We start from the raw sequence: 12,609 nt of genomic DNA, 5'->3' as shown, positions 1-12,609 counted from the left end.
CTGCATCCAACCAGTTTTTTTTTTTTTTTGAAGAGGTTGTGTTTGCCAGAAAGACAGAGAGAGACAGAGAGAGAGAAAGTGAGAAACCACCCCCCCCAAGGGGGATGGCCACACCACAATCCCCTCTCCACCTTCCTCCTCTCGGGATCTGGGGCATGCATGCACACACGCCTGGCATGAGTTTAAGCCACCAAGTCCGGGACTTGAACCGCAGTTGACTACATGGGAGTCCAGAAACATAGTCATTACGCTAACTGTTGGTCCCATACGCATGTTCATTTTGTACATTTTTGTAATAGCTTGTTCTGTCAAAGTTAATAGTTATTAATTTCATCGGGTTGCTAATTTGAATGAATTCTATTGCAAACTAGCAATAAATGTATCTGGGTTTGTGAGTTTTAATTTTAACTGTTTCACATTCCTGATCTCTTATGTAAAACAAAATTTTCTATAATCACATCAGCTTCATCACCATCCGGAAAACATTTAGAAAGCTAATCTTCTCACTTGGAACATTATGACAGGGGAAAAAACCTTTTAAATTAAAAATGCTTTGATATTTTCGGGGGACCAGCAGTTAGCGTAATGGCTATGTCGCTGGACTCCCACGTAGTCGACCGCGGTTCGCGGCCCAGACCTGGTGGCTTAAAACTCACGCCGGACGCGTGTGTGTGCGTGGCCAAGATCCTGAAAGGAGAATGGAGGAGAAGGGATTACGACGTGGCCATCCCCGCTGGGGGGTGATTTCTCGCTTTCTGTATCTCTGTCTCTGTCTGTCTGTCTGGCAAGTGCACATGCCCTATAGCAAAAAAAAACCTCTCCAAAAAAAAAAAATGCTTTGAGATTTTCATAGAGAATCTTTTTTTATTTTTTTTATTTTTTTTAATAGAGGTTTTGCTATAGGGCACATGCACTCGCCAGAAAGACAGAGAGAGACAGAAAGACAGAAAGCAAGAAATCACCCCCCAGAGGGATGGCCACGCCACAATCCTTTCTCCTCCGTCCTCCTCTCAGGATCTTGGGCACGCACGCACATGTGCCTGGCATTAGTTTAAGCCACTGGGTCCGGAACTCGAACCACAGTCGGCTATATGGGAGTCCAGCGACATAGCCATTACGCTAACTGTTGGTCCTGTGAATCTTGAATATCAAATATACTGTTTTCTCAAAGTCACCTCTGAATACCTGATTTAGGTTATTTCTAGTTCAAATATTTTGGTTTTTTTATGTCTTCAAATTACATTTAGTTTCCAGAAGCAAGGTCTATGACCATATAATTTCTTTTTTTTATAGACCATTATTTTGTCTCTTCTTATGAGAAGAGACACAAATATTTTCCTTAATTATGATGACAACCCAAGTTCAAAACTCATGTGTTTTAAAGAGATTTTGTAGACAATTACCACGTAACTCCTGAAAGAATAAGATGTGATTTAATAGCACATACACAAAGCCTTTGGTATTGCTCTTGTCTTAAGTTCTACCTCTAGTTGAACCAACCATATTATCATCTACTCATTTCAATTTAGTATTTATCCCCTTCTTTCTTTTATTGTTGAACCACATGATAAAACACTGGAAAACTAATTAATTTTTCTGTGTTTCCCTTATAAGATAACCACATAATTTGTCATGTATTCCAAGCCACAGTTGAGAGTGGAAGGGAATGTTCTCAATAATTATGCCAGAGTAGTGGGCATTGCCAGGACCAGTGGGACGAGCAACATGGGATGCATGGGCACTCTCGTTAGTCCCCCAGCTCTGCCTAGGTGTCCCATGCAGAGGCCAACCACTTACTGTATGGCATAGCAGGCATTAGCCAGTCCTACTCCAGCCGCCAGGCCTCGCAGCTCAGCCAACTCTTTGTCTTCGTTTATGAGAACTGATAGTCCTTCTTTGGAAGTTTTCTTATTCTTTAATCCTCTATGCCAAACTATAAAGAAAAAGGACTATAATTTAGAAAATAAAACATTGCTTCTTTTTATAGGAAATGTCAATTCATTTTAAATGATTATTTTAAAAGAGCACTATTGGTAGAATAACAGAACTTAATTAAAAACAGTGCCTAGGATAGTAAAACTAATTAAATCCAGGTTAAAATTTATATAAAATCATACACAACTTATAACGTCAGATTTCATTTCACTTCTCAGCGGAAAGGTTAATATATTTCTTACAGCTTTTAAAAACAAATTGAAATATCTTAATATTACAACCAATTTCTCAAAATTGCCTGTAAGCCACAGTCAAGATAAACCAACTTCCTAATTATTAGTGAAACAAATTTATTCCTAAATTCAGACATATTCAGGTTATGGATATTCAGTAGAATGGAGAAAATGCTGATTTCAATACAATGGCACTTTCTTTTAAGTGCAGAGTACAAGAATGTATATGATGACAACCAAAGTTTTAAAGTCATGTGTTTTTCATATAACATATCCAAATATGTAGAGAAATTATTGGAATTAAGCCCATCAAACATTAGCAGTGATTCCCTAGTTGTGGAATCATGAGTGATTTATATTGTCTTTTTTACACAATGAGCATATATCATTTATCCTGATAAAATGTATTTTTCAGGCATGAATGTAGTGTGCAATAATTAAATCAAGAATATCACCATATTCATCATTTTTAACAAAGAACACCACATTATGATGTGTTTCTTCAGCTTTTGTTTTACTAGCTTTTGTTGTTGGGAGTTTTATCAGGAGATATAGATAAATCATAAATGTATATGTACCTATATGTGTGTGTATATATATATCATTATAATAGAATGAAATATTTCCCATTTAAATCTTATTAATTTGATGACAATAATATTTCAAATATTTTTATTTATAGTTTATAGTTTTAACAGAGATATCGTATTCCTTTGCTATATAATGTGTTATATTTACCATACACAAAAATATTAAATATCAAAACACAAAAAAGTGATTGATAATAATGTGATTGCACGAAATAAATGTTTTAAGGAGAAAAACTTATGTAACTTTTGCTACTTTTACTTAAATATAAATAAATCCCATTGAAAAGATTAAAAAATTAAAATACAGTTACATCAATTAAATCACCCATTTATCCTTGGATATTGGCTAAGAAGTTGAGAACAGTAAGAATGCTTTGGAAAATGATCATTAAGATCTGAATTTTATTCCCTTGTAGCTTCTGCATGCAAGAGGATAGCGTTTCACTCAAGTGAAAGTCCCTCTGAGGGATCTCAAAGGAAGAGTCACAAATACACTCATTAATGCAGTTTGTCAAATCTGCAGCATTTTCCTCACCTCTCTTCATTTTCAAAGGCCCCCAGTGAGCCCTACATCCTCACTGATGCCTTCTGAGACCTCTGCAAACTCTGCTGATCTCTCATCCCTATACTTAAAAGGCTAGTTGTACCTCTCATTGCTTCTCCTACATCACTGTCTTGTACATTTCATGTACTGTTGCTTTTTATTGTTACTTAACAGGTATCTTTTCACATGGGTATGGCCCACTTCCCTCATGAAAAGGCAGGCTCTTGAAGTCAGCAACTGTATTTCACCATTTCATATTTCCTTCTCCTCTCAGCATACAGCTAATGTTGCACATTAATATGATCACTCCTCAAGGCAGTGCTGTTGATGCTTATTTTTAAGTGCTTGTTTCAATTTTATATTTATAATATGACCAGTGAGCGCCTTCCATACATTACAAACTTTAAAATAATCACTACTTGTCATTACTTCAATAACCCGATCTTCACGCATGCACTCGCACACTCCTGCTAGCAAAACCACATGCACGGCTACTAAAAGCAAAGAACCAAAATAGCTCAGCTATACTTAAAAATCCATGAAATCCAAACAGAGCAAAGACCTTGAAGTCCTGAGAAAGTCAGATATTCATAGGATGTCTTGAAAGCACAATAGGTTGCCTGAAATTATCTCATGTTCATCCATTAGAGCAATGGTTTTAAACAATGGTGATATATAAGCAAAGGTCAGAGAGAGGATTCTTCATGTAAAACTCCTTCCCAGTAGGGAGGCAGACAGTCAAGCCTATATGCCAACTGCCAAATATACTGCAGTCATATGGGTAATTCTGGAGGGGCTGGCTTAGTGGCACAAACATCAGCTGTGCAATACTTAGACTCCCTGGAACCACAGGTTAAAATCCTGGCAGGATCAGCTGAAATGTTTAGCTTTCCAAGTGAGAAGGCGTTCCACATATTATCTGGGGCAGGGGATCTTCAAAAAGAAATACAATTTAAGTTTCAGAGGTTTCTCCGATAGTTTCTGACTCTAATCAATTTGAAAAAAGAATAAAAATTTAGAACACTTAGTGAAACATTGACTTTCTTTATTTTGAGCATTCCACATTATGTTTGTAACTTTTCCTTTCATTTTCCCTTATAACTTTTTATTATTTATTAACCAAATAAGCTGCAACTTCCTGAATATTTATTTGAGTGTTCTTTTCTGGTAAGTATCATGCCTGTTTTGTAAAGCTTAAGCTTGTCAGGGACACGATATTAGCAGTAGACAAGGAAACTATAGATCTTACAACCTAAACCAAGACATTTGGGGGACTAAAAAAAGTGCTATTAATATTTATACTGAAACAACAGGAATAAAAGAGAACATATGATCACTATGATAATCTTAGAAGCCCAATATCTGACCATCTCTTTTGGGATTGTCACTTCATTTTCTTATCATTAAACAAAATCTTAGGGGGGGGAAAACTTTTTAAACCTAACACATTTATATAAAATGAATATTGAGAAATAACCAACTTTCTCTTTCCTAGCTTAATTTTTCTGATTTCTGAGTCATTTATAAAAGGGCAGGGACTTGAAAGAAACCGGCAAGGTGTCTAAAAGTGAGAGTAGAGGGACCAGCAGCTGGCGTAATGGTCACAGCACTGGACTCCCACGGAGTCTCCTGCCATCCGAGTACCTGACCTGGCAACTTAAAACTCACACTGGACATGTAAGCTTGCTTGCCCAAAATCCTGAGAGGAGAATGGAGAAGGGATTGCAGTGTGGTTGTCCCCCGTGGGGTGATTTCTCACTTTCTGTCTATCTCTCTCTGTCTCTGTCTGTCCAGTGAACACACACACCCTATAGCAAAAATCTCTAAAAATTAATCACACACTCAGTGTGATTTTCAAGTAACCAGGTCTGGGTCTCAAACTATGGTCAGGCATGTGGGAGTCCAATATCTTAATCACCATGCCACCTGCTGGCCCAACAAATGCAGTTTTAAAGAAAGTTACAAGGTGGTGACCTTAAAAGTAGTTTTATCTAAGTATACCAGAAAGTGTAAATACGGATACATTTTTTATAAGCTATTTACCCCTTTATCAGAATAAAACTCACAGAAGTTTTTGATTATGCAATAGTCAAAGGTAACATTGTGAATTTTATGAACTTAGGAACTCAAGTCATGCTTTATGTGAGAGATTAGGTAAATTAAGAGTTAAATCAATCAGTATAATCAAGTAAACAGCTTACTACTTATTTTTTAAGTCTATGATACTTACCCAAAGCCAATGGAATTATAACAACCAGAAATATTCCTATTATAATAGTAAGTATAAAACTTGTTTCTGGTATCCAAAAACCATCTGATGATATAAATGAGAAAAATTAATTAATCCACAAAATAAAGCCAAATAATCCCTGTTCTACCTCAGCACAGCTAGCTAGATCCTCCACAACTTTTGTAAGCCAGTTGATAAATGGTTGGTAACTTAAAATCATCCTGCAGAGTGGCGAGTGTATTTATACCACTGAAAACCAAAAGCAAGGTTTTTGGTGTTCCCTCCACCCCAGAGAGCCCATTTACCAACACACCATTGAAATACACCCACCAATCTTCTATATTACAATGACTGGGGAAACATAATCTTGTAAATGAATTTGGGACCAAGAAGTCACAATCTTCATGCATTATGTAGTTGAGATTATTATTATTTTATAACATCTTTATTCACACTTAAGTCCATGGGTATTAAACTGAGAAATATAAACATGAAGCCAGGGTGTCTTCCCTTAGGTGGTCTCAGTTGTGTAGAAGAGAAAACGTGTAGAATGTGGCATGGCAAACTAAGACCCAAGGGCCAAATCTGACCAAAGTCTGGCTTTATACCATCTGCCTGTGAGTTAAGAATATTTTTTTACATTTTTTATGTATTATCTTTAAAAGGAAGATGAGAAAAAAAGTTACAGAGATCCAATATAGTCTGCAAAACCTGAAATATTTACTTTTTGGTTCTTTTCAGAAAGTTTGCCAGGAAGAACTTGACCAAAAATCTGTCACAGAATTTTGAGACCCATTAAAACAAAGTTTAATGAGAAAAAAAAAAAAGAAAGAAAGAAAGTTTGCCAGGCTCTTATGCAGATAACACTGTAATACAAATAAGAATGATACAAGTTTATGGAATGTATGTATGTAAAACTCAGTAATTCATTTTGCCTAAGGAGCATTAGTCAGGTATTACAATGGATGTAATAAGTTAGGTCTTGAAGGATGAGAAGAATTTCATCTGTCAGAAAGAAAAGGAAAGGAAATCCCAGTTCAGGAGCATGCAGAAGAGTTGTGGCCTGGATTCTAGTCTAAAGGAAACACAAGGCCAAAGATTTAGTGACCCAAAGACTTTCTACCAGTCTAATATGGCTATAGCTATGAATAAATATCAGGAATGGGACCAGCAGTTGGTGTAATGGCTATGTCGCTGGACTCCCATGTATTCAACCACAGTTCTAGTCCTGGCTTAAACTCACGCCAGGCGCATGTATGTGCGTGCCCAAGATTCTGAGAGGAGAATGAAGGAGAAAGAATTGTGGCATGACCATTTCCCCGGGGGGGGGGGGGGTGATTTCTTGCTTTCTGTCTCTCTGTCTTTCTGGTGAGCTCACGTGCCCTATAGCAAAATCCTCTCCAAATAATAAATAAATAAATGAATAAATAAATAAATAAATATCAGGAAAGATGAAAACAATTGAAGGACAAATCATGGAAGACCTTACATGTCATACAGAAGTCTGTAGTTGATTGTGAAGGTAGGGAATGGAGAGCCATTATGAGTATTTTAGAGCGGGGTTAGGTGATCTAGCCTGTGCTTTGGCTAGATTAACAGTCAGTAGTGTGATTAAGGCAGGAGCACAGGCAAGAAACAATGCCTTAACTTGTGAACACCGAGGTGGAACTCCTCAGAGAGAACTAGAAAAAGTAAAATCAATATAACTTGGTGACTGAGTAGAGAGCAATATCAACTATTGCTGAGATTTCCAGCTTAATGTGATAAAAGACAATGTATCATAGACTAAAATAGGATGCACAATGGAAGAGGCAGCTGTCAGGGAGGAGACAAAGAATAGTGTCAGGCCTCTTGTGTTAAAGGTGAAAGTACAATGGTCCCCCCTTATCAGTGGGAGATACATTCCAAGACCCATAACTGGATGCTAGAAGTGACAGAGAGTACAAAACTACATGTATCATGGTTTTTGATGTGATAGCTAAGACACTAACAGGCACAGAATGTATACAATGTGGATATGCTAGGCAAAGGAATAATGGTGTTCTGTGTGAGACAGAGCAGGAGGACACAGCGTTTCATTACACTACTCATCACTATCCACATGTAAGATTAAGAATTATTTATTTCTAGGATTTTCCATTTAATATTTTTAAACTGCTGTTGACTAATGGTAACTGAAGCCTTGGAAGATGAAATGACTGATAGGAGGGAGTCCTATACCAGGAATGGGATACTAAAGCTGGATAGATAAAGATCTAGATTGTGGGCAAACTTGGGAGCCTATTTAGGAGAAGGGAATTGATATGGTAGACATTAAGGAGTAGTTTATTGTATCAAGGGAGAAAAATTACATACTGACAATATTTTAGGAAAACCATATTAGATCGATTGAATAGTTCAATAACCTAGATAACAGGTTATACAGGCATGGTGGCTGTTGCTAATATTAAGATCAAGCTGACCTCAACATAGAGGCTAAGGGACCTGGATTCCACATGGCCAACCATGGTTCAAATCCTGGCCACAGCAGCTTGAAACACACCAGGAGTGTGTGCATGTGTCCCCAACTCCCAGCAAGATGGAGAAATGGAAAAGGACCTGTAGTATGACCATGCCCCATTAGGAGGTGCTTTTCCCTCTTTTCCTCCCTTTGCTCACTGCACATGTGCCCTCTGGTGAAAAAAAATAAATAAAAGGAACCAGCTATCTTTATCATTGAACTTCCATATAATAAGCTAGTGTGTCATCAGACATGGTGGCATACCTCCCACTAATGTAATATTCTCACTGATGTCACTGTATTCGCCAAATCCCAGATTATTTGCAGCTGCTACTCTGAACTGAAAAGTCCCTTTCAGATTATTGGACTTCCATATGCAAATGCTACTACAGGAACTATTGAATGTCATTCTCCACTTCAAACTCTGGTTCTTTGAATCATTTGAAGTGCCTTTTCTGCAAAAGAAACAATAAAATAGTAAAAACAAAAAACATGTGTGATAATATATGTGTTATTTCTAGTTACGCATTTATCATTTAAATGACCAGAACTCCCGAGTCTCTTGTTGCACACTTCATCCTTGACCCCACTCCTCTCCCATAATCTGGATAGAGAATACAGCAAGGTTTTATAGTCATCTTAGTGCTTCAGGGAATCAGTCAAGAAAGTGATGAATAACCAATGGCCAAGAGAAAGCTGAAGATTCTTTTCCTACTATCAGACTGTATAAACTGTCTTCAGAATTCCACATAAGACAATATTTCCATAACTTTTGACTGGGAATTTTCTGGTTTTCTCCATTTTCAGTCTCTTTTGCCAATCATAGTTTACTTATGCCATGTCTGGGTAAAATAAAAAATATGAAATTGGGACCAGCAGATGGCATGATGTTTATGTCGCTGGACTTCATGTAGGCCCAGATCCAGCTGGGTCCATGTGCATGCATGCTCAAAATCCCAAGAGGAGAATGGAGGAAATGGGATTGTGGTGTGGCCATCCTCTCCCGGGGAGTAATTACTTGCTTTCTGTCTCTCTGTCTCTCTGGAAAGCACATACACCCTATACCAAAAATCTCTTTTTAAATTTATAAAGAGAATGTGATATTTCAACTACTAATGTTATCATTTCATCTGAGATTCTAAGGTTCATTGCTTCCTTTAAACTGGCCTACACTTCACCTCAGAGTCAATTCATGTTACTCTTCATTCGAACCATGGAGAGAACACATGAACTAGGTTCAGAAAAACATAATTGGGAATGACTTCTAACAGAATAATTAAGTAAAGGCAAGCTCAAGATCTTCCAATGATGTCTTCTCTGACAATGAAGGACATTTTCAGTTTGAAACTTTTCAGAGTGCATCAGTTTTGGTACACAGTACCAATGCACAGTAAACTTAGGGATGAAGTAGAAACCAGTTCTGCTCCTGTTGAGTGGTCATCCTGAAAAAAGCAACAGGATAAGAAGGACTGAGTTTCATGGAAGGCAAGGAATGGGCAACAGTCTCAGGAACTTTGGAGCAGCAGAGTTGGTCACAACCATTCCCAGGAGGTAAGTGTCTTAGGGATGTCTTGAGTAAAATACTGCAACACATGTTTTCATACATTTTGTGAAGTCTTATGGTAAGCCTTGGCAATTTCATTGTTTAACCAAAGAACTCTGATGCATAAGAAAGAGGCCCCTGAATTTTTGTGAAGTGTCTCCTCACAGTTATTGACCATTGAGGAAGAGGATGAAGAAATTTGACATTGGCTGAGCACCTTCTATTTACAACACACAATAGTGGTGCTGCACATATGCTCTTTCATTTTACTGAGTCTTCACAACAACCTAAAGTGATGTCATCATCTCCATTTTACAGATGAACTTAATTTCCAAAAATGAAAAGTGCAAAGATTTAGACAGGGTCTGTGTACTGGATTGAATAGTCCCTCCTCCCCTAAATTCATGGCCACTCAGAACCTGTGAAGGAGACCTTGTTTGGAAGCAGATGTAACCAACTTAGGATGAAGTCATACCAGTTTAGCACGGGCTCTAATTCTATGATTGGTATCCTTATAAGAAGAGGGAAACTCATACAGAGGTGCACATGGGCAGACCACCATGTGATGATAGAGATAAAGACCAGATAATGAATGTATCTACCAGCCAAGGAACACCAAGGGTTGCCAGAAAAAAACTGGAAGTTAAGAAGAGGCAAGGGGGACCAGCAGTTAGCATAACTGCTATGTCTCTGGACTCTCACGTAGTCGACCGTGGTTCACGTAACAGACCCGGTGGCTTAAAACTCATGCCGGTCACGTGTACGTGCGTGCCCAAGATCCTGGGAGGAGAAGAGATTGTGGCGTGGCCATCCCCCCTGTGAGGTGATCTCTCGCTTTCTGTCTCTCTCTGTCTGGTGAGCGCATGCGCCCTATAGCAAAAACCTGAGGCAAGGGAGGATTATTCCTTAAAACCTTAAACCCCTCAGAAGTAGCACAGTCCTGCTTATCTTGATTTCAGGTGTTTAGCCTGCAGACCTATAAGAATAATTTTTGTTGTTTTAAGCCACCTGGTTGGTGGTACTTTTTTATGGTGGTCCTAGAAAGCTAATAAATTCAGTGCTTAAGTTCACGTACTTTGTCCTCCTACTGTACCATCAGCAGGTACATAGGATCTAACTAAAATGTCCTGAACTTACTCTGAAACACTGAAGTTACAGCAATTTATTCTGTATCGTATACTCCATGTTCTGACAGTGGAGACCTGGGACAAGGAGTATACAAGGTGCTTACATGGAACTGCACACATACAATGCCACTGAAGAGAACACACTAAGAGGGTCCTAGGAAGAACTGTGCTGAGGCCTGGTTGCTGAACACAACTACACAGATCACCAAGACAGCTATGCAGGTCAGAATGTACTTCACTCTACATGAAAAACAGTAACAGAAATTTCAAGAACTTCTAATTAGAAAAGTGGCCAAAGGAATTATCTAGCATGAGCAAGAAAATGTTTTAAGGTTATGGGAATACTAGAACAAGATGAAGCAAAAATAGATCTAAAGCTCAAGTTTCCAGGACTATAATTATGGAAGTGACTTTTGTCCTTGGAGCTTCTTAAAAGATAGTTTTGCAGTCCCGTGAGGGGAATGTCATTGGAATTTTGAATTCTCCCCTCAAGTTGGCATGAAGTCAGTCTTTCTGAGCCAGTTATGGCTCAGTGAGCTCCCCGTACTGGCCAGGTCTGAGGTTGCATGTGTTCATCAGCTGGTAGTTTTCATTGATGGCACATTTTCAGGCCCTGGGATCACATTGCAAACTGTCATCTTCACAGCAGATAGACGTTCTTATGTGACCCATACATTTCAGGCCACTTCAGCCCCTGATCTAATCTTACATCCCTGAAAAATACCCAGCTCATTGTCAGTTCTCACTAGAATATATTCACCTTGCTAAAACAAACTATTTAAGCATTTACATGCATACCATCATCTAGCATCAAATAGCAGCTCAGCTTCTTAATCAGTATAGGCATTAGGTAAATATCGGTCGCATGAGCCTCCGCAATGATTTCCATAAAGTTTTGATGAGTAGGTGCAGATTTCTGAGAATGATGCAATATATCTTATAATTAGAGTTTCAAGGCTGACTCCCAGGAATTGAGTAAAGAATTTATTGATGCATGCAAAGTCCTTAGGCAAAAGTTCCTTTGTATTTTTATATAAATACACTATCATAAATGTTCATTTTGATCACGTTACAATTAACAACTTAAATTTGTAGTTCATAAAGTGTTTTTACAAACAAACGTACCTGATCTCAAGGAGATAGTACATAAGTCTACTTCCATTATCTTCAGCTTTTTCCCACTGTACTGAATTTTTGCTCCCTTCTAATAATTTTGGAATGCCTGGTTTACTTGGAACTCCAGCTTTGAAAACAAAAGAAAGTATCAATTGGTGTATTAGAAGTATAAAATATTCTACATTGACACTTTTCTAGGATTACTAAGAAGAAAGACCAATACGTTAAAGCAAGATTCTGATATGACTATATATTTTTAAATGAGTATCTGAAAAAAAATTTTGAGAGGTTTTTGCTATAGGGTGCATGTGCTTGCCAGAAAGAGAGAGACAGAGAGACAGAAAGCAAGAAATCACCCTCCCCCAGGGGGAGGTGCCCATGCCACAATCCCTTCTCCTCTATTCTCCTCTCAGGATCTTGGGCATGCATGCACACATGCCCGGCATGAGTTTAAGCCACCAGGTCCGGGACTCGAACCATGTTCGACTATGTGGGGGTCCAGTGACATAGCCATTATGCCAATTGCTGATCCCCAGTATCTGAAATTTTTATGAGTGATGGATTAAGTGCATTATTGACTGGATTGACAATATATCCCAGCTTGCCACATAATAAATGATAAACAGGGCTAGCTCTATACCTAAGGTTAAGTGAGCCAGATCCCACATGACCAAGTTCAGTTTAAACCCCAAATCTCAACAGGACAGAGAAAAGAAGGAGCAGGAACTGCACCATGACCACATCCCATTGGGGGTGTACTTTCCTCCTCTTTCTTTCTCTCTTTCTCTGGC

General features: G+C 38.3%; 1 protein-coding gene across 2 annotated transcripts in view; it reads right to left on the bottom strand.

The window, feature by feature from the left end:
- ROS1 (ROS proto-oncogene 1, receptor tyrosine kinase) overlaps window positions 1-12,609 on the bottom strand; it is a 157,712-nt gene that overhangs the window by 53,099 nt on the left and 92,004 nt on the right. For both annotated transcript variants that reach the window (XM_006157868.1, XM_006157869.1), the window contains exons 33-36: window positions 11,828-11,945; window positions 8,297-8,487; window positions 5,533-5,616; window positions 1,798-1,933 (exon numbers count right to left, since the gene is read on the bottom strand). In XM_006157868.1, coding sequence (XP_006157930.1) covers window positions 1,798-1,933; window positions 5,533-5,616; window positions 8,297-8,487; window positions 11,828-11,945 — 529 coding nt within the window. The remainder of the gene's footprint in view (window positions 1-1,797; window positions 1,934-5,532; window positions 5,617-8,296; window positions 8,488-11,827; window positions 11,946-12,609) is intronic.

Source organism: Tupaia chinensis, unplaced genomic scaffold (assembly GCF_000334495.1).
Source record: "Tupaia chinensis unplaced genomic scaffold, TupChi_1.0 Scaffold000563_1, whole genome shotgun sequence".
NCBI classification, from domain to species: domain Eukaryota; kingdom Metazoa; phylum Chordata; class Mammalia; order Scandentia; family Tupaiidae; genus Tupaia; species Tupaia belangeri.
Note: the sequence above shows the minus strand (reverse complement) of the source record. Positions and strands in the feature narration are given on the sequence as shown.